The sequence below is a fragment of the Staurois parvus genome, unplaced genomic scaffold, assembly GCF_062004578.1.
Source record: "Staurois parvus isolate SC_StPar_1 unplaced genomic scaffold, SC_StPar_1.0 ptg000031l, whole genome shotgun sequence".
Lineage (NCBI taxonomy): Eukaryota > Metazoa > Chordata > Amphibia > Anura > Ranidae > Staurois > Staurois parvus.
In genome coordinates, this window is record NW_028317827.1 from 9701275 (window position 1) to 9724672 (window position 23398).

Genomic DNA, 23398 nt, shown 5'->3' on the forward strand with positions numbered 1-23398 from the left:
TAATGAACTATAGAAGTTTACAGGATAAAGTAGTAAGATAGTTAGAAAAAGAAGAGAAGTTGTTACATCCTGCTCTAGTTAGGCTGTTAGGTTAAATGTAGTTTTTGGCTTAACTATAGTGAATGGGCAGTGATTGAGTGTTTTTATCTGTGCATAGTTTCCTGAACTGGGTGTTTGATTTCTCCCATATGTTTCTGTCAGAAGCTTCCAAAATATAGGGCAGGGAGATGCAGATGACCAGTTTGAATAGTTATCATGCCACAGCTAATCCCTGGAAGGAGGTGTCCAGAAGATGGCTGGGGAGGTGATAAATGTTTGGGAAGCTCTGGGTGAGTGTGCTTCCTTTTCAAGGAGTGTCCCAGTCTCCTAGGGAGTTGCTGCCCCTAGGGAAAGGATTTCTGAGACAGGCGATTGCAATCTGGGTCTCAGTATTTGCTGGAGGGCACAATTTATCTCCCTCACTGAAGATCTACCTGTGGATACTGGGTGGCAGACAGCTCCAAGGACATTGTGAATAGTGACCTTGCTGTGGACTTTGGGTGTGCTTGCACTGGAAGGGATCTAAATGCCAGAGGTTGCTACACTGTATGGGGCTGCTCTTACAGAGTCCTAGATACACTGGCCATTTCCTGTTACATCCAGAACAGATGGCTGTAAGATGATTACTGAGAAGTTTGTCTTTCCATTATTGCTATTGATTGTTTTGGAGTATCCTGTGACCCTAAACCCCTCTCCTCCAAGTTTTTCAGCAAAAAATACTAAAAAGACATCCCCTAGACCGAGTCTAAATTGTCAGTGTGTATAGGACTGTGCTAGGGTGACTAGCAGCCTCTGTACTACATTGGGAGACCTGGGTACATTCTCAGCAGCATTCTCAGGGGGGTAAGCGCTACAGAAGAAAGAATGAAAGAGAGATAGAAAGGGAGGTGATGGGGTAAGGAGAAGGGAAGATGGAGTTTAGGGAGGTAAAATACCTCCCACGTACAGACCAGATGAAGGAATTAGTAATTCAAAGGGTTAGGGCTCTCAGGTTAAGTTATAAGTATGAGATCCAAGGGGACCAAATTTTTAGGAATTTCTCCTGTTAATCAGTTGAGATTGCGACCACTTTCTCATTTACCATGGTTTTGTTTAGTTGGAAGAGAACTTTAGAGAAGTTACTTTATTACACTTTCTAACTTTGATATATCTGTCACAAATTCATTATCTCAGTTATGTTTAAAAGGGCCGTGTTGTTTCTATCTTGGATTCCGTAAGGTAAGTTTAGAAACTCTGTCAGGTTCTTATTGTTGACTTTATCCTGGCAGGGAAGCTTTCCATTCTGCAGTTCTACCTTCACTTACTGGTGGTCACAGGGCCTCCCTATCTGTGACACAGATAGCAATAAATCCCGGCAAAGTGTCTAGTCATTTCCACTATATATATAAAAAAAAATAAATAAATAAAAAAATGCAACAAATATGAAATTGGCTGGATATCATATATAATCTGCTGACCATTAAAAGCTCTCTATTAAAAGCTGTCTATTAAAAGCCCAAGTTCAGAATTTAATGTGGTGCACTAGACAATGCCCCTCCCCCTTCTTGCACACCTCCCTGATTGTAGTTATTAAAAAAATGGTTAGCTTCAAAGAAGAAAGTTGTGGTTATGTGATGATTGCTGCTCCTTCTTCTGTGTTTGTAGCTGTGGGCTATTTGAGGGCTTCAACGGCACTGTCAATCTCTTCAGTGCATGTTAGTGTGCTGATTTCAATATACTCTTCATGAAACAATATCATCCACAGAGAACCCAGGCAGTGTGACCATGCAACTACCTGTAGTCTGGAGGTCTATGGGGGTATGCTCATTACTACCTGGGATCACAGAAAAATGATGGCTGGATGATGGGGGGGTGGGGGGTAGGGGGGTCTCTTAAGTAGAAAGTGAAATGGCATGTAGAGGAAAATCAGTGTCTGCTGAACAAAACAGTGGTGTGGATGTGGCATTTTATTAACCATTTAATCTACTAACAGGCATAGTGTTATTTATTTTACATTTTTAAGCATGTATTTCCTTAAAATAAAGAGCAAGCTTGCATGTGGTGTCAAGACAAAATTTGCATACAAAAAAAATGTCATTGTTCAAGTAATCCTGTCAAAACATCTGTAACCCTTTGCAGCATACTGTGAATTTCTACAGCAAAACCCTTCTGCAGAATAAGTTGTACTCACAAGTATTCATCTGTAATTTTGGCAATACTGGTCACTTCAAATTTGCCTTTGGTTACTTCACTTGGTACCTACAAAACAAAAGATAAGTGAACTAATAAATTCATAAAAAAAAAAACCTCAATAGTAAAAATAAAATTAAACAGATGTGAAATGATGAAAAATAATTGAGCAACCAAGTCATCAATAATTGTAAACAGTGCAAAAGTGGTAAAAAGAAAAATGGTAATTTTGGTACCCACATAAAACCTGTTTTTCACTGAGCATATTAGGTGGCACAAAGCCCTCCACTCCAGAGGTCTAAAGTCTAAGAGTTTCCCTCTTACAGGGGCAATTTTAGTTGCTCAGTGATGCTATCAAAATTACTAGTGATTATTTACAAAACCTGGCCATACACAGGCAAGTCTCTGTAACTTTCCACCATTTTTGAGCCATTGGCAAATACCGTATGATCAAATGTATTGGCTTGAAGCTGAGCAATCTACTATCCTTGGGTTTGCTCCATCTTCAGCCAGGAGTTCATCCACAACCATGATGATATCAGCTCCTTCTTTATCGTCTGCATCCTCACGTTTGAAGTAGGACTGTACCCCCACCCGCAGAAATTCTGTGCACTCCCTCCCTAGCCTGCATTCTTTTAGAGGGAGGTCTATGCAGGGTCAGGCCAGCTCTGCTCCTGTACAGGGTTCCCCCTCCAGCACAATGCGGCATGTGTGCAGATAGTGCATGTGTCCATCCACCTCTGCATTCCGGGCTCCTGACTGCCCACAGCAGTGGCCAGCCTGAGTATCAGCTCTTCTGCCTCTACTCACAGGTTGCTGACCTGGCACATCTGATCCTTATTCCTTTATTTTACAGTCACTGCCTCAACTCCTATACATCACCCTTGGAGTGTTCTATAATGAACTCCCACTGTGTGTGTGTATATATACAGTGGGGATCGAACGTTTGGGCATAAAGAAGCCAAGGAAAGATGGAAAAATCTCCAAAAGGCATCAAATTACAGATTAGACATTCTTATAATATGTCAACAAAAGTTAGATTTTATTTCCATCATTTACACTTTCAAAATAACAGAAAACAAAAAAATGGCATCTGCAAAAGTTTGGGCACCCTGCAGAATTTATAGCATGCACTGCCCCCTTTGCCAAGCTGAGACTTGCCAGTGTCATGGATTGTTCTCAGTCATTGTCTGGAAAGACCAGGTGATGTCAATCTCAAAGGTTTTAAATGCCCAGACTCATCTGACCTTGCCCCAACAATCAGCACCATGGGTTCTTCTAAGCCAGTGGTTCTCAACCTTTCTAATGCCGCGACCCCTTAATACAGTTCCTCATGTTGTGGTGACCCCCAACCATAAAATTATTTTCGTTGCTACTTCATAACTGTAATTTTGCAGTGGGAGGAGTAGTGCCACGTCATTGGTGTCAATGGGAGGAATAGTGTCCCATCACTGATGTCAATGGGAGGAATAGTGCCCCATCATTGGTGTCAGTAGTAGGAATAGTGCCCCATCATTGGTGTCAGTGGTATTAATAGTGCCCCATCATTGGTGTCAGTGGGAGGAATAGAGCCCCATCATTGGTGTCAGTGGGAGGAATAGTGCCCCATCATAGGTGTCAGTGGGGGGAATAGTGCCCCATCATTGGTGTCAGTGGGGGGAATAGTGCCCCATCATTGGTGTCAGTGGGGGGAATAGTGCCCCATCATTGGTGTCAGTGGGGGGAATAGTGCCCCATCATTGGTGTCAGTGGGAGGAATAGTGCCCCATCATAGGTGTCAGTGGGGGGAATAGTGCCCCATCATTGGTGTCAGTGGGAGGAATAGTGCCCCATCATTGGTGTCAGTGGGAGGAATAGTGCCCCATCATAGGTGTCAATGGGGGGAATAGTGCCCCATCATTGGTGTCAGTGGGAGTAATAGTGCCCCATCATTGGTGTCAGTGGGGGGAATAGTGCCCCATCATTGGTGTCAGTGGGAGGAATAGTGTCCCATCACTGGTATCAGTGGGAGGAAAAGTGTCCCATCACTGGTATCAGTGGGAGGAATAGTGCCCCAACATTGGTGTCAGTGGGAGGAATAGTGCCCCATCACTGGTATCAGTGGGAGGAATAGTGCCCCATCATTGGTGTCAGTGGGAGGAATAGTGCCCTATCATCGGTATCAGTGGGAGGAATAGTGCCCCCATCATTGGTGTCAGTGGGAGGAATAGTGCCCCCATCGTCGGTGTCAGTGGGAGGAATAGTGCCCCCATCATTGGTGTCAGTGGGAGGAATAGTGCCCCCATCGTCGGTGTCAGTGGGAGGAATAGTGCCCCATCGTTGGTATCAGTGGGAGGAATAGTGCCCCATCGTTGGTATCAGTGGGAAGACTAGTGCCCCATCGTTGGTATCAGTGGGAGGAATAGTGCCCCATCGTTGGTATCAGTGGGAGGAATAGTGCCCCATCGTTGGTATCAGTGGGAGGAATAGTGCCCCATCGTTGGTATCAGTGGGAGGAATAGTGCCCCATCATTGGTATCAGTGGGAGGAATAGTGCCCCATCGTTGGTATCAGTGGGAGGAATAGTGCCCCATCGTTGGTATCAGTGGGAGGAATAGTGCCCCATCGTTGGTATCAGTGGGAGGAATAGTGCCCCATCGTTGGTATCAGTGGGAGGAATAGTGCCCCATCGTTGGTGTCAGTGGGAGGAATAGTGCCCCATCATAGGTGTCAGTGGGGGGAATAGTGCCCCATCACTGGTGTCAGTGGGAGTAATAGTGCCCCATCACTGGTGTCAGTGGGAGGAATAGTGCCCCATCACTGGTGTCAGTGGGAGGAATAGTGTCCCATCACTGATGTCAGTGGGAGGAAAAGTGTCCCATCACTGGTACCAGTGGGAGGAATAGTGCCCCAACACTGGTGTCAGTGGGAGGAATAGTGCCCCATCATCGGTATCAGTGGGAGGAATAGTGCCCCCATCATTGGTGTCAGTGGGAGGAATAGTGCCCCCATCGTCGGTGTCAGTGGGAGGAATAGTGCCCCATCGTTGGTATCAGTGGGAGAAATAGTGCCCCATCGTTGGTATCAGTGGGAAGAATAGTGCCCCATCGTTGGTATCAGTGGGAGGAATAGTGCCCCATCATTGGTGTCAGTGGGAGGAATAGTGCCCCATCGTTGGTGTCAGTGGGGGGAGAAATAGTGCCCTATTGTTGGTGTCAGTGGGGGGAGGAATAGTGCCCCATCGTTGGTGTCAGTGGGGGGAGGAATAGTGCCCCATCATTGGTGTCAGTGGGGGGAGGAATAGTGCCCCATCATTGGTATTAGTGACACCAATGATGGGGCACTATTCCTCCCACTGACACCAATGATACTTACCTTGCTGACCCCTGCTCCAGCCTGGGCTCCCTCCCTCTCCCATGGCACAAACACTTACCGGTCAGATGTCTTCCTTCTCCGGCCGCTCTCCTCCTCTTCACTCGCTCGATCTTCGCGGTGCCGCTCGGCTCCTCCTCTCCAAGCTCCACCTCCTCGCCGGTGATTGGCCGCCTGTGTGCCTCTCCTAAGCTACAGTTCCGGCGGCCAATCACCGCCGAGGATTGATCCCGGGGGTGTGTCCAGATGACAGGGACGGCATGTCATCCCGCCCATACCTGGAGACGGATAGAGGAGTGGTGTCTCGGTTCCTAAGGCCATCGGAAATATGTGTTTTCCGATGGTCTTAGGCGACCCCTGTGAAAGTGTCATTCGACCCCCAAAGGGGTCGTGACCCACAGGTTGAGAACAGCTGTTCTAAGCAGTTGTCTAGAAAACTGAAACTGAAAATAGTTGACGCTCACAAAGCTGGAGAAGGCTATAAGAAGATAGCAAAGCATTTTCAGATGTCAATATCCTCTGTTCGGAATGTAATTAAGAAATGGCAGTCATCAGGAACAGTGGAAGTTAAAGCAAGATCTGGAAGACCAAGAAAAATATCAGACAGAACAGCTCGCAGGATTGTGAGAAAAACAATTCAAAACCCACGTTTGACTGCACGATCCCTCCAAAAAGATCTGGCAGACACTGGAGTTGTGGTACACTATTCCACTATAAAGAGATACTTGTACAAATATGGTCTTCATGGAAGAGTCATCAGAAGAAAACCTCTTCTACGTCCTCACCACAAAAATCATCGTTTGAACTTTGCAAATGAACATATAGACAAGCCTGATGCATTTTGGAAACAAGTTCTGTGGACCGATGAGGTTAAAATTGAACTTTTTGGCCGGAATGAGCAAAGGTACGTTTGGAGAAGAAGGGGCACAGAATTTAATGAAAAGAACCTCTGTCCAACTGTTAAACATGGGGTTGGATCAATCATGCTTTGGGGTTGTGTTGCAGCCAGTGGCACAGGGAACATCTCACGAGTAGAAGGAAAAATGGATTCAATACAATTTCAGCAAATTTTGGATGGTAACTTGATGTCATCTGTGAAAAAGCTGAAGTTAAAGAGAGGATGGCTTCTACAAATAGATAATGATCCTAAACACACCTCGAAATCCACGGGGGATTACATCAAGAGGCGTAAACTGAAGGTTTTGCCATGGCCTTCACAATCTCCTGACCTCAACATAATTGAAAATCTATGGATAGACCTTAAAAGAGCAGTGCGTGACAGACAGCCCAGAAATCTCAAAGAACTGGAAGACTTTTGTAAGGAAGAATGGGCAAAGATACCTCAAACAAGAATTGAAAGACTCTTGGCTGGCTACAAAAAGCGTTTACAAGCTGTGATACTTGCCAAAGGGGGCAGTACAAGATATTAACTCTGCAGGCTGCCCAAACTTTTGCAGACGCCATTTTTTTGTTTTCTGTTATTTTTAAAGTGTAAATGATGGAAATAAAATCTAACTTTTGTTGACATATTATAAGAATGTCTAATCTGTAATTTGATGCCTTTTGGAGATTTTTCCATCTTTCCTTGGCTTCTTTATGCACATTAATACAAATGTTTAGCTGGGGTGCCCAAACTTTCGATCCCCACTGTAACATAAACATATATATATATATATATATATACACACACATACTCACGCACACACACACACATACATATATATATATATATATATATATATATATATATATATATATATATATATATATATATATATTAGTCATACCATCTTGTAAAGTTGGGCACATAGCCAGACAGGACATGGGATAGAGGATATGGTATGTAGGGGATGGGACTGGAGGATTAGGACGATATGGGATAGAGGAGAAGGGACTGGAGGAGCACATGGGATGGAGGACATGGGACTGGGGGAGGACATGGGATGGAAGGGATGGGACTGGGGGAGGACATGGGATGGAGGAGATGGGACTGGAGGAGGACATGGGATGGTGGAGGATACGGGACTGGAGGACTAGGGGGACATGGGATGGAGGAGATGGGACTGAAGGAGGAGAACATGGGATGGAGGAGATAAGATTGAAGGAGGAGAAGAACATGGGATGAAAAAGATGGGACTTATGGAGGAGGAGACCATGGAATGGAAGAGATGGGACTGGAGGAGGAGGAGAACATGGGATGGAAGAGATGGGACTGGAGAAGAAGGGCATGGGATTGAAGAGATGTGACTGGAGCAGGAGGAGGACATAGGATGGAGGAGATGGAACTGGAGGAGGAAGACATAGGATGGAGAAGAAGGAGAAGGGCATGGGATGGGGGATACGGGACTGGAGGAGGAGGAGAACATGGGATGGGGAAATGGGACTGGAGAAGGAGGAGGAGGAGGATGTGGGATGGAGGAGATGGGACTAGAGGAGGAGCAGAAGAAGATGGGAGGGAGAAGGAGGAGGACGTGGGATGGCGGAAATGGGAATAGAGGAGGAGGAGGACATGGGATGGAGTATATTTGAAGTTGTAAGAGTGTTAAAAAAATTGGGTGCACTGAAGGACTCTGTAGGATGGCCTGTGGGCAGATTCAATGGGACGACCATTGGGCGGACCCTGGGGGTGTTGGTGGTCAGGCCCGGGGGGGGGCAGGCCTAAAGCTGTGTAAGGGGCCCCAAAATTTCTGATGGCTGCTCTGGTTACAGTTCAGAAGTGATAATTACTTGCCCACAAAAATGAAAAACATAAAAATAAATGAAATCAACTGAACTTCAATAAATAGATTAAGATAAAAAGGCTGGCACACGGTCAAAGGTCTGTATCAAACGTGTAAAAAGCAACTGAATCCAAATATGACAAAGATGCTAATGTGTTTTGGCTGTTTGATCTTAAAGGGGTTACTTCACCTTTGCCAAACAATTGCCCATGCAGGTAAGAGTTGCCTGTAGATAAAAACAAATTGTCCAGCTTTGACTAAAGATGGATAATGCCCTCTCAGTGCATGCTATTCACCGACCTCACAAAGCCTGGCCAAAATATTAACCGAGATGACATCATCCTGTTCTGCTCACAGGAGCATTCTGTGAGCCCAAGAAGGATGAGCAGATAGATCATTTTCTTTGACTATAAACTTCTCTAAACACACACACAAATTTCACCTAAGCAGCTCAATGAGTGGAATTGAGAGTTTCTGCTTTGGCAAAATTTTTATGGGCGGCAAAATCAATTTTACCACAAACTCTGCTCATCTCTATTGACTGGCCATTTTGTATTATCTCCAGCCACCACCATCTCCATTACTTGCTGTATCATCCTGTTTTTTCACTTATTTTATTTGGAGTTTGACATTTGTACACTTTCTTTATCCTGATTCACAGTGATGCTGAATATCTTCAAGAGGAACAAGCAATTGGTGTTTTGACCTGTTGCAAATTATTGTTAGCTTGCCCAATTCATGGCAAAGAATATGAAGACTGCATCTGACATTCTACTACTCGGAGTTCCAGACAATAAAACTTGGAAGCATATTTTGTTCTCTCACCCCTCTCCTTCATTAGTAATTAGAAACTTCTCTTCAGCTGAATGCAGAGTGTTGCAGCTTCCACTTCAGTAAAAAACAGTAGGGGCACATAGCCTGAAACTATGCAGACTATGAACTTGTATGTAAAATATTCCTGAGACTACCTCTTATGGCTCAGCCAAGTGACTTACCCTTGATAAGTAGACGTGCACATGCTTGTAACCATCTGCATTGCTCATGATCTTGTAATATTTTGTCCCTGATGTGAAGTAGGGATCACTGGGCCCAAACTAAGAAGAAAGAAAAAGCATTAACTTACAAATAATAACTACAGTATATTAGACAAAATAAAGATATAACAAGTTGTTGGTACCCAGTGCACTACCTCATTTTTGTCATGCACAGACGGTCTTGCTGTCTGACTTATTGTTATAGCACTTTGCTATGGTGACATCAGCATGGTTTGCACATGGATTGCTTTCCACATAAAGAATGTTAAAACCTGTACAAGCATGACAATCATCTATTGCAACGGCTTTCCCGCAATTTGCCTTTGTGAAAATTGCTTGTGATTTTTTAGTTGGTCCACATGATATAACTGGATATGCAGTCTTAAATTATTATTAATAATATTATGCTTATTTTGCAGGTTTACCTAAGAAAGATTTATATGTGCTCCTTTATTTCACTTTACTTAAAATGGCCAAAGATAATTCAGCAGGGACCGGCCAAATTTCGATTCGTCTATGGCAGTTCCAGTTTGAGAGGAGTCAACCTAGTGATCAACTGCTCTCGAATGGGACTGTTGGGACTGTTTAGCTTGAGAGTCAGGTTTTAGAGATCAGTCAGGAATATATTTATAAAACAGTGAATTTGACATTCGCCAAAGATTCATTGCAGGTTTACTCTCCTAGTACAAGTATTTCAAATTACAGTAGTTCATTCACATGCAGTGAATTTTTTGGTAATATCACATTCGCTGCTTTATATGCCACTAATAGTCTCTGGCGTGTCAACTGCCTCTCCCTATGCACACTTGGGGGAATTCCGTAAATCCCTAATTACTTTTTTTTATGCACTTTGGCCCTTAGAATGGCTTGTGCCAGTTTCAGAAGTCCCTGCCTTCTAGTTTGTTAGCAACATAAGCAACAGATTAAGGTAGTTCTTAATAGTGCTACATTTACAAAGTGTTGTTATTAATGCACCAAAATAAAAAATAATTACCTCCAGTTTATAAATATTGAAAATAGGTGTGATTAAGACCAATCCTAGGTTTGGTACATAGACAGCAGAGTGCCTATCTCTGTACGCTGTGTAGCAGGCAGCATATTTGTTGCCACTATCCCCTCCAATCCTCACCATTACAGTGGGTGGAGCCTGATGGGGAAGCTGAAGCCCTAGCTCCCTTGTTGTGACTGACAGAAGGCAGTGGGTGGATTTTATAGCCTTGGCTAAGGATCCACTCACTGCTTGCTGTCAATCACAAAGGCAATGGACTTGATGGGGAGCTAGCATCTGTGAATCCCCTTCAAGGCTCTGCCTACCCATCTTCAAAACTCTTCTGCCACTGCGCTGCATGACAACTCAATTGCACTGAAGGCAGTGTCCATATGGACACTCCATGGTTGTTGCATGCTGTAAAGTCATGTACTTTATAACAGGTACACAAATATTTTGACGGTGTCATATAAAGCTATAGTTAAAATTATAAACAACTACAAGATAAAGCGCTGCGTAAATTGATGGCGCTATATAAGTACCTGAAATAAATAAATAAATAAGATTCTATTACATTTACATTCTGTTGTAAAGACTTAATAGCTGATAAACTTCATTTGACTGTTTTGTTGAACTCTTGCTTTCATAAATTTTGTGTGCTAAAGCTTTTTATTTTGTTTTAGTTAGAATTGTGAAGGGTTAGAGCTTCTTTCAGATATTTTGGGGGTATTTTCCCTTCATGTCAAGAGAGAAAGAGCCTACTAACACTGAGCAGGCAGCACTTAATAACAACAAAGACAAGGAGAATGTAGTTCTAGTATGTATATACACTCTCCGCCCTCTTTATTAGATACACCTGTTCAATTGCTTGGTAACACAATATGCTAATCAGCCAATCACATGGCAGCAAATCAATGCATTTAGGTATCTAGACGTGGTGAAGACAACTTGCTGAAGTTCAAACCGAGCATCAGAATGGGACTTTGAACATGACACGGTTGTTGGTGCCAGATGGGCCGATCTGAGTATTTCAAAGACTGCTAATCTACTGGGATTTTCATGCACAACCATCTCTAGGGTTGACAGAGAATAGTATGCAAAAGAGAAAATATCTAATAAGCAACAGCTGTATGGACGGAAATGTTTTGTTGATGTCAGAGAAGAATGGGCAGACTGATTCAAGATGATAGAAAGGGAACAGTAACTCAAATAACCACTTATTACAACCATGGTATGCAGAATATCATCTCTGAATGCACAACACATCAAACCTTGAAGCAGATGGGCTACAGCAGCGGAAAAACTCATTGGGTGTCACTCCTGTCAGCTATGAACAGGAAACGGAGGCTACAATTCACACAGGCTCACCAAAATTGGACAATAGAAGATTGGAAAAAGTTGCCTGGTCAACATTAAGAATGTAGGGTCAGAATTTGGCATAAACAACATGAAAGTATGGATCCATCCTCCATGGTATCAAAGGTTCAGGCTGGTGGTGGTGGTGCAATGGTGTGGGGGATATTTTCTTGGCACAATTTGGGCCCCTTAGTAACAACTGAGAATTGTTTAAATGCCTCAGCCTACCTGAGTATTGTTGCTGACCATGTCCATCCCTTTATGACTACAGTGTACCCATCTTCTGATGGCTACTTCCAGCAGGATAGTACACCATGTCACAAAGCTCAAATCATCTCAAACTGGTTTCTTAAACATGACAATGAGTTCACTGTACTCAGATGGCCTCCATAGTCACCAGATCTCAATCCAATAGAGCACCTTTGGGATATGGTGGAATGGGAGATTCGCATCATGGATGTGCAGCTGACAAATCTGCAGCAACTGCATGATGCGATCACGTCAATGTGGACTAAAACCTCTGAGGAATATTTCCAACACCTTGTGTAATCTATGCCACAAAGAATTAAGGCAGTTCTGAAGGCCAAAAGGGGTCCAATCCGGTACTAGCAAGGTGTACCTAATAAAGTGGCTGGTGAGTGTATTTGACTAGATGGTATAACACTACTTACATTTCCAACCCAGCCAGTATGGCTCTCCTCGTAAATGGGCTGTTAAATAAAAAAAAAAAACATGATTAATCAACAAAGTAATACACTTATATACCACACACACGAGCATCCGCACTTCCATCTTGTGGAACCCCATCCCCCTCAGTTTGCAAAGCCAGCTTGCTCATTATAAGCAATGTCTGGAGCATTCTTCCTCCTACTGACCACTGGGCCATTTTTCCTCCCACTGACCGCCAGGGCACTCTCCCTCCCTCTGACCGCCAGGGAATCCCTCCTTCCACTGACCACCAAGGCATTCTTCCCTCCTCTGGCTGCCAGGGCATTCTTCTTCCCACTGACCGCCAGTGAATTCTTCCTCCCACTGACCGCCAGCGCATTCTTCCTCTCACTGACCGCCAGCGCATTCTTCATCTCACTGACCGCCAGCGCATTCTTCCTCCCACTGACCGCCAGCGCATTCTTCCTCTCACTGACTGCCAGCGCATTCTTCATCTCACTGACCGCCAGCGCATTCTTCCTCCCACTGACTGTCAGGGCATTCTTCCTCCTACTGACTGTCAGCGCATTCTTCCTTCCACTGACTGTCAGGGCATTCTTCCTCCCACTGACCGTCAGGGCATTGTTCCTCCCACTGACCGTCAGGGCATTGTTCCTCCCACTGACCGTCAGGGCATTGTTCCTCCCACTGACCGTCAGGGCATTCTTCCTCTCACTGACCGTCAGGCATTCTTCCTCCCACTGACCATGATCATCAGGGTTTTGTTCCTTCCACTGACCACATAAGCTTTATACCTCCAAACAGTTCCAGATTTGTCAGAACTGTCCTGTAATCTAAGGAAGATCCCAAGGTTCTGTGGACCCCAGGATAATCTTGCCAGTTCCCAATTAAGTCTCATTGCTTGTCTCTGTAATTTGGTAGCTACACTCTGCCTCTTGGACCCTGCCCAGCACTTGACATGCACCAGTATGGGACAAAGTCTAAGTTCTGTATGAATGTGAGTTAGGAATCTTAGATTGTACGCCCCTTGAGGGTTAGGGACTGATGTGCATGTACAATATATATATATATATATATATATATATATATATATAAAGTGCTGTGTAAATTGACAGCGCTATATAAGTACCTGAAATAAATAAATACATTTATTTACGAGAGTTCTTTATTTTTTTCTCAAGTTATGAAGTTGGGAGGTATGACTTCACTACCACTTCACTACCAAGTGAGTTACTGAAGTAAGTATAAAGGATGGAAAGGAAACCTTTTAAACTTATTAGGTAAGCCTGGAATCAAGTCAGCGACTTGATTGGCTGACAGTGACTTTCATAGTCAATGATGGCAGCTGCTTTATTTGCATCACAGGTTCGTTTTGTATCTGCTGCTGAGCTGGGAGTTCATCCTCAGAGATCTTTCTGACACAATAGACACATGAAGATGTCGCTCAGTCCTCTAACATCTGTTCCACCTAAAACTGAACCATCAGCTTTAGTTGTAATTAGCCCTATAATAGAGTAACTACAAATATAAAATACCGTTTCACAGAGCCAGGTTGTAGAAGCGTCTGCATGGTCACATATGACAAGAACAGAAACATTTTGGATTCTTTTCAGCCACTGAACTGCCAGTCTCTGCTCTGTCACCCAGTTCATTCCACATATGTAATGGTCTCTGAAATCATCACAGAGAGGTGTTAGTATATGTTACATTGGACTTTTTAATGTAGTTTACTCTTTTTACCATTAGAGGGTGCACTGTAACAATTTTATCTGCTCTCTCTTCTAGTGTACCATCTCATATCCTTCCCTGTCAGTCTTGGTTTATATCATGGTATTTTACATGAACCATCATTATTTATTAACAAAGTGTTAAAACCCCACATTTCCTGCTCAGTATTTTTTTAAATTGTCAATAAATTAACTAACAGTGCTACAATTGCAATGCATTTATGTTTAAAAAAAATGGTTATGAAGTTAAAGAGAAAGCTGCAAAGGATTTATTGTAATATTAAACTGTACCCTGAAGTCAAAGTCAAAGTCAAAAGCCAATTCAGAATGATTGCAACAGGTTAATGCACTTAGCCCATTGCATTCTGCATTAATTAAAATAGGTCTTTCATGACTTGCACCATTTTTAAAAAAATAACTCTTCTTCTTATAGTAGACTACAATCCCATATAGGTTTTAAGAAAGTATTGTCATTTCAAAATGGAATTTTATATATATATAAATATATATATATATATAAAAATAAATATATATATATATATATATACAGTGGGGCAAAAAAATATTTAGTCAGCCACCAATTGTGCAAGTTCTCCCACTTAAAAAGATGAGAGAGGCCTGTAATTGGCATCATAGGTAGACCTCAACTATGAGAGCCAAAATGAGAAAAAAAATCCAGACAATCACATTGGCTGATTTGGAAAGAATGTATTTGCAAATTATGGTGGAAAATAAGTATGTGGTCAATATCAAAAGTTCATCTCAATACTTTGCCAACAAAGGATATATAACAATGACAAAGGTCAGACGTTTCCTGTAAGTCTTCACAAGGCTGGCACACACTGTTGCTGGTATGTTGGCCCATTCCTCCATGCAGATCTCCTCTAGAGCAGTGATGTTTTGGGGCTGTCGCTGGGCAATACGGACTTTCAACTCCCTCCAAAGGTTTTCTATGGGGTTGAGATCTGGAGACTGGCTAGGCCACTCCAGGACCTTGAAATGCTTCTTACGAAGCCACTCCTTCGTTGCCCGGGCGGTATGTTTGGGATCATTGTCATGTTGGAAGACCCAGCCACGTTTCATCTTCAATGCCCTTGCTGATGGAAGGAGGTTTGCACTCAAAATCTCACAATACATGGCCCCATTCATTCTGTCCTGTACATGGATCAGTCGTCCTGGTCCCTTTGCGGAGAAACAGCCCCAAAGCATGATGTTGCCACCCCCATGCTTCACAGTAGGTATGGTGTTCTTTGGATGCAACTCAGCATTCTCTCTCCTCCAAACACGATGAGTTGTGTTTCTACCAAACAGTTCTATTTTGGTTTCATCTGACCATATGACATTCTCCCAATCCTCTTCTGGATCATCCAATTGCTCTCTATCAAACGTCAGACGGGCCCAGACATGTACTGGCTTAAGCAGGGGGACACGTCTGGCACTGCAGGATCTGTGTCCCTGGTGGCGTAGTGTGTTACTGATGGTAGCCTTTGTTACGTTGGTCCCAGCTCTCTGCAGGTCGTTCACTAGGTCCCCCTGTGTGGTCCTGGGGTTTTCACCATTCTTGTGATCATTTTGACCCCACGGGGTGAGATCTTGCGTGGAGCCCCAGATCAAGGGAGATTATCAGTGGTCTTGTATGTCTTCCATTTTCTAATTATTGCTCCCACAGTTGATTTGTTCACACCAAGCTGCTTGCCTATTGCAGGTTCAGTCTTCCCAGCCTGGTGCAGGTCTACAATTTTGTTTCTGGTGTCCTTCGACAGCTCTTCACCATAGTGGAATTTGGAGTGTGACTGTTTGAGGTTGTGGACAGGTGTCTTTTATACTGATAACAAGTTCAAACAGGTGCCATTGATACAGGTAATGAGTGCAGGACAGAGGAGCCTCTTAAAGAAGAAGGTATAGGTCTGTGAGAGCCAGAAATCTTGCTTGTTTGTAGGTGACCAAATACTTATTTTCCACCATAATTTGCAAATAAATTCTTTCCAAATCAGCCAATGTGATTGTCTGGATTTTTTTTTCTCATTTTGTCTCTCATAGTTGAGGTCTACCTATGATGCCAATTACAGGCCTCTCTCATCTTTTTAAGCGGGAGAACTTGCACAATTGGTGGCTGACTAAATACTTTTTTGCCCCACTGTATATATATAAACACACACACACACACACATATACATATATACATACACACACACACTATAATTTTACATATATATATACATACATATACACACATACATACATACATACATACACACACATACATATAGACACACACTGTGTGTTTAGCTGTTTGCCTGGTATTCAGTTATAAAGATGAGGCTAATGCAATAATCAGAATAGGTTGTTTTAAAATTGTTCTAGCTGTAAAGGCTTAGCAAGGAGTATTTTTTATTTTGCACCCTATGTCTAGTTTTTCAGCTTTGGAGACAATGATCAATGGTCACCTGAAGTCTAAAAGCTGTAAAGCTACTATGCTATCAACTGCCAGGTCTCACATACTTCAGATTCTGAGTTTGCATAACACTGTCAAGTATCATAATTTTTTTGTCTTAACCACTTAAAGACTGCCCACCTGTAATGTACGCGGCCCATGCAGGCAAAGCAGTGTACTGGCACGTCGCTGCCTGCTTCGGGGTTTACAGCATGCGCATGCACCCCCCCCCCCCATGCTTGCAATCGCTGTGAATGTACACAGCAGGTAAAAAAAGCAGGAAGAACAAAAAGGGGTCTGGTAATAAAAGCAGCACACATTACACATTGTTAGGCATACAATTACCCCCCCTTGATCACCCTAGATGTTAACCCCTTCCCAGGCAGTGGCATTAGTTCAGTGATAGTGTATAGTATCAGCACTGAATCACTGTATTAGTGTCACCGGAGAAGTCATTGGCAGTTAGTCCCCCCCCAGCGTTGGTTAGTGTTAGATTGCTCGTCACACTATTGCAGTCCCATTATAAGTCGCTGATCACAGCCATTAGTAGTATAAAAAAGAGCTTTTATATATATATATATATGTATATATATATATATATATATATATACACACACATACATACATATACACACCCTGTACCAAATTATTATGCAAATTCTATTTAAGTGTCACAAAGATTAAATATTTTGTTTTTCAGTTTAACTCATGGATGGCATTGTGTGTCAGGGCTCTTTTGATCACTGAAAACAATCTCGGACACCTGTGATAATTAGATTGGCAGGTGAGCCCAATTTAAGGAAAAACTACTAAAGGAGGGTGTTCCACATTATTAAGCAGAGCACCATTTTCAAGCAATATGGGGAAGAAAAAGGATCTCTCTGCTGCCAAAAACAGTTTAATAGTTCAATGCCTTGGACGAGGTATGAAAACATTAGATATTTCACGAAAACTTAAGCGTGATCATCGCACTGTTAAGAGATTTGTGGCTGATTTGAGAGCACAGACGGGTTCGTGCAGATAAAGGCACATTGAGGAAGATTTCTGCCAGATCCATGCATCGGATCAAGAGAGCAGCTGCTAAAATACCATTACATAGCAGCAAGCAGATATTTGAAGCTGCTGGTGCCTCTGGAGTCCCACAGACATCAAGGTGTAGAGTCCTCCAGAGTCTTGCAACTGTGCATAAACCTTCTATTCGGCCACCACTAACCAATGCTCACAAGCAGAAACAGCTGCATTGGGCAGAAAAATACATGAAGACTAATTTTCAAACAGTCCTGTACATTGATGAGTGCCGTGCAACCCTGGATGGTCCAGATGGATGGAGTAGTGGCTGGTTGGTGGACGGCCACCCTGTTCCAACAAGGCTGTGACGTCAGTAAGGCGGTGGTGGAGTCATGTTTTGGGCCGGAATCATGGGAACAGAGCAGGTCGGCCCCTTTAGGGTCCCCAAAGGTGTAAAGATGACCTCTGCAAAGTATTTGGAGTTTATGACTGACCACTTTCTTCCCTGGTACAGAAGGAAGAACTATGCTTTCCGTAATAAAATCATCTTCATGCATGACAATGCACCATGTTATGCTGCAAAGAATATCTCTGCATCAATGGCTGCTATGGGGATAAAAGGAGAGAGAGTCATGGTGTGGTCTCCATCCTCCCCTGAGCTCAATCCTATTAAGAACCTTTGGAGCATCCTCAAGCAAAAGATCTATGAGGGTGGGAGGCAGTTTACATCCAAACAGCAGCTCTGGGAGGCTATTCTGACATCTTGCAAACAATTTCAAGCAGAAACTGTCCAAAAACTCACAAGTTCAATGGATGCAAGACTTGTGAAGCTGCTATCAAATAAGGGGTCCTATGTTAAAATGTAACGTAACCTGTTAAAATGTTTAAAAAGTTAAAATGTTGTTAAAAGTTTGATTAAAATAGCTTTTGATTTCAGTAAATATGCTGCAAACACAAGAAATGACAATTTTCAGTTCTTTACAACCTATAAAGTGTTTTGAAACTTACTGTGCGTAATAATTTGGAACAGTGCATTGTAAGTTTTTTATGTTTAACAAAAATACTGTTATCATTAGGAGGCTTGTTCAATAAAATGTGAATTGTACTCTTAATAGTTGATAACATGAGAATTATGCTGACTGTTATTTACATCAATTATTTAGGTAAATGAGAAAAATATAATTTGCATAATAATTTGGAACAGGGTGTATATATATATACATACATACACACACACACTGTATATATATCATAGTTTGTAGACGCTATAACTTTGACGCAAACCAATCATTATACACTTTTTTTTTTCCAAAGACTTGTAGCAGAAGTTATTTAGACAAAATTTATTAAGTAACGTGATTTTTTTTATTGGATATGTTTTATAGCAAACAGTAAAACATATCGTTTTTCTTTTTCAAAATTTGTAGGTCTTTTCATTTATATTGCAAAAAAAAAAAAAACCCAGTGGTGATCAATAGCAAATAAAATAATGTTGTTTGTTACCCCAAAAAATAAATATGGGGAATGCTTTCAGTAATGGAAGTAATGGCTAAAATGTAACAGTTGCTCTTGAGCTTGATTATTTCTATAACATAATAAATCTCTGGTACATGCAGACATGTTGTAAGGACTGTAGGAAATGTTACAAATTCTGATCCATTTTCTTACGTGTTTGTCCGAGCACACACACAAATCATGCAATATATCTCTACAATACATTCATACAATACATTCATAGTCTCCTATATTATCCCTTGAAAGACCCCGCAATTACAGAACAAAGTCTGTTGTCCTGCCAAAAATACACTCAGCCCTTTATATCTAGTTGTGGGCTGACAATATACAGCATTTTTGTGGACTGAGAGGTGTCAGCCCTGCCCAGTGTCTTTTTGCGAAACTACTCAAATCCACTTTTCATCATATTCTCTGTAACATATCTATAACTAATCATTTTGTGGTTCCAAGTACTACTTGAGGTAAGGCAAGAACTGTGTGGAGGACAAAGGACAGCTCTGAATTTCAAACCTGATTATGGTTTTGCACTGATTGAACAGAAATAACAAAATGATGTTGGTGTTACAGCCAGGAAATACGAGAATTTCATGGCTAAAATGTACATACAATTTAATTATACAAGCATGTAAATAAAAATCTGTTAAAACCCTCTCCTGCTCCAGGGTAGTGAACAAAACAGAAATGCCAAGTTAAAAGTTATTAAAATAATAATAAAAATGTACTTTGAACAATCTTACCCAGATCTAATTTCTGCTGGTGCAAGAATTTCCTTAAACGTTAGGTTTGTGAGGGATTCTGTGTTTACGGAAAATAGTTTCACTGTAGGATTTTTAGCTCCTGACTTGGGAAGAAAGTATAATTTAATAGAAATATAATCAGAGTTTTTAGAATTAATTTATTTAATGATTTAATGCACATAATGTCTGTACAATATTATGCAGTCCAGTGCCTGACACCATGATGAATTTTGTGTTGGTACCCCTTCAACTAATTCCACTAAAACTGTAATTTTTGGATTGGCAATAACGGGTTAAATCACAGGATCTCTTATTTTTGAGGGACTCTAGTAAAACAATTTCTCTGTAAAAGTTTTGGAATCCAGTCCCTCCTATAAGGCCACAATGAAGGTGTCACTTTGCTGCCATTGGACTATTTGCTTAAAGTAATTTGTTCAGTGATGCAATGATAGTGAACAGGCTACAGTACAACAATTCAGGAACCAAGAAGACCATCTTTAGACGCCCTCTCACAGCATTTTACCTCCTACACATTTCTATTGTTCAGTGGGAATGCCCATCATAGTACTGGGCCAGTAGGAAGAGCAGTAGGTTATAGAGGGCAGCAAGCTTTCATAACTACCAGGAGTGTTGAAATTTAGATGTTGCAAGGCTGAAAAATGTGGGAAATCAAGAATCATGGATAAAAAAAAGCTAGAAATTCAAGATGTCTATAGTATGGCCAGGTTTATTTAATTCCCATGTGTTATACTGCCACAATACAATTTGGCCAAGGCAGCTTGGTGAAAATGTGATTTCTGGTGGAGATATCTCAGCAATCATAGTTGACCTTTAGGAACACTTCTGTCTAAAACGCATACTCTCTTGTTCCCTCTTTTTTGCATCTTCAATAAACAGTATATCTAGAAGTAGCTAGTTACAGTCAACTGGATCTTGTTCTGTAATGGTGAAGACATTTCATTGGTTGTCCAAACCACTTCTTCAGTTCTAATGAGTGCCAGGAAAACAGCTCTGTATTTATATCCACACAGGTAGCACCAACACCTTGATCTAGTCACCATGGAAAGGCAGGTATCAGTAGATCAAGGTGTTCATTTTACCTGTGTGAATATACAGTATCTCACAGAAGTGAGTCCACCCCTCAAATTGTTAATATTTTATTCTATCTTTTCATGTGAAAACACTGAAGAAATGACACTTTGCTACAATGTAAAGTAGTGAGTGTACAGCTTGTATAACAGTGTTAATTTGCTGTCCCTTCAAAATAACTCAACACACAGCCATTAATGTCTAAACCGCTGGTACCAAAAGTGAGTACACCCCTAAGTGAAAATGTCCAAATTGGGCCCAATTAGCCATTTTCCCTCCCCAGTGTCATGTGACTCGTTAGTGTTACAAGGTCTCAGGTGTGATTGGGGAGCAGGTGTATTACATTTGGTGTTATCGCTCTCACTCTCTCATACTGGTCACTGGAAGTTCAACATGACACCTCATGGCAAAGAGCTCTCTGAGGATCTGAAAAAAAGAATTGTTGCTTTACATAGAGATGGCTTAGGCTATAAGAAGATTGCCAAGACCCTGAAACTGAGCTGCAGCACAGTGGTCAAGACCATACAGTGGTTTAACAGGACAGGTTCCACTCAGAACGGGCCTCACCATGGTCGACCAAAAAGGTTTAGTGCACATGTTATGCATCATATCCAGAGGTTGTCTTTGGGAAATAGACATATGAGTGCTGCCAGCATTGCTGCAGAGGTTGAAGGGGTGGGGGGTCAGCCTGTCAGTGATCAGACCATATGCCGCACACTGCATCAAATTGGTCTGCATGGCTGTCATCCCAGAAGGAAGCCTCTTCTAAAGATGATGCACAAGAAAGCCCTCAGTTTGCTGAAGACAAGCAGACTAAGGACATGGATTACTGGAACCATGTCCTGTGGTCTGATGAGACCAAGATCAACTGATTTGGTTCAGATGGTGTCAAGCATGTGTGGTGGCAACCAGGTGAGGAGTACAAAGACAAGTGTGTCTTGCTTACAGTCAAGCATGGTGGTGGGAGTGTCATGGTCTGGGGCTGCATGAGTGCTTCCAGCACTGGGGAGCTACAGTTCATTGAGGGTACCATGAATGCCAACATGTACTGTGACATACTGAAGCAAAGCATGATCCCCTTCCTTCAGAGACTGGGCCGTAGGGCAGTATTGCAATATAACGACCCCAAACATACCTCCAAGATGACCACTGCCGTGCTAGAGAAGCTGAGGCTAAAGGTGATGGAGTGGCCAAGCATGTCTCCAGACCTAAACCCTATTGAGCATCTGTGGGGCATCCTCAAACAGAAGGTGAAGAAGCGCAAGGTCTCTAACATCCACCAGCTCCATGATGTCGTCATGGAGGAGTGGAAGAGGACTCCAGTGGCAACCTGTGAAGCTCTGGTGAACTCCATGCCCAAGAGGGTTAAGGCAGTGCTGGAAAATAATGGTGGCCACACAAAATATTGATGCTTTGGGCCCAATTTGGACATTTTCACTTAGAGGTGTACTCACTTTTGTTGCCAGCGGTTTAGACATTAATGGCTGTGTGTTGAGTTATGTTGAGGGGACAGCAAATTTACACTGTTATACAAGCTGTACACTCACTACTTTACATTGCAGCAAAGTGTCATTTCTTCAGTGTTGTCACATGGAAAGATAGAATAAAATATTAACAAAAATTTGAGGGGTGTACTCACTTCTGTGAGATACTGTACATGCTGGGGTATTTTCTGAACACTTAAAGGAACTGAAGAAAAGACTTGGACAACCAAAATGTCTTCAACATTGCAGAACAAGTCTGGTTGAATGTGACTAGTTTCCACTAAATATACTCTTTATTGAAAATGCCAAAAAAAAAAAAACAAACAAAAAAAAAGAATAAAGAAGAGCTCACGTGTTTTGTACAGAAGGGTTTCAAAAGGTCAACTATAGCCAAGCAACCAGTGATGAGATCTCTCTACCAGCTAGTTGAGCTTGGCCAAGCTACAAAATGTCTTTAACATTACAGAACACGTCCAGCTGAATGTAACAATCTCTAGATATAACATGACCTATAAATGAGAACCTTCACAGACAAAATTTTAAAGAAGAGGTTTTCAATGTTTAATATTGACCATCATACTGTTAGTTTCTGTGAACCTAGCTGCTTGGTGATGCATTTAGGATAATAGAACATCCAACGTTTTCATTCAATGAGCAGTAACTTCTACTTGTCCCAATATATATATGCTTATAAAAGTTGGCCATGAAGACTTAATGAATTTAGCAAAATGAAAATGCCAATAAAGTGTCTTTATTTACATGCCCTAAGCTAGCTCAAGAGCTGTTGCAGAATTGCACAACATATGGTATCTCTGCTGCTGCAGAGGATTCTGGGTAGTGACATGTCTTGCCTATTTGCCTCTAAGCACACGGTATAGATGCTTTAAACATATGCCGAATGTTTTAACACTCCTTTTCAAAAGTAATAGAGGAGGCGTGTGCCAACATTCCCTGGCAGAATATCTTGGCTTGCCATTATCGGTCTAACCGTTCTTTCCTGGCCACCACTGTGTGAATTTGTATGTTTTTGATGATAATTCTATGACTTTGGGTTTAAAAAGATATCACAAATAAATCC

General features: G+C 42.1%; 1 protein-coding gene across 1 annotated transcript in view; it reads right to left on the reverse strand.

Annotated features, from left to right (window-relative positions):
- Positions 1-23398, reverse strand: part of DPP4 (dipeptidyl peptidase 4) — a 156327-nt gene that overhangs the window by 47139 nt on the left and 85790 nt on the right. The window contains exons 11-15 of the mRNA XM_089660038.1: positions 19748-19851; positions 13862-13997; positions 12329-12367; positions 9275-9373; positions 2210-2277 (exon numbers count right to left, since the gene is read on the reverse strand). Of these exons, the coding sequence (XP_089516164.1) occupies positions 2210-2277; positions 9275-9373; positions 12329-12367; positions 13862-13997; positions 19748-19851 (446 nt within the window). The remainder of the gene's footprint in view (positions 1-2209; positions 2278-9274; positions 9374-12328; positions 12368-13861; positions 13998-19747; positions 19852-23398) is intronic.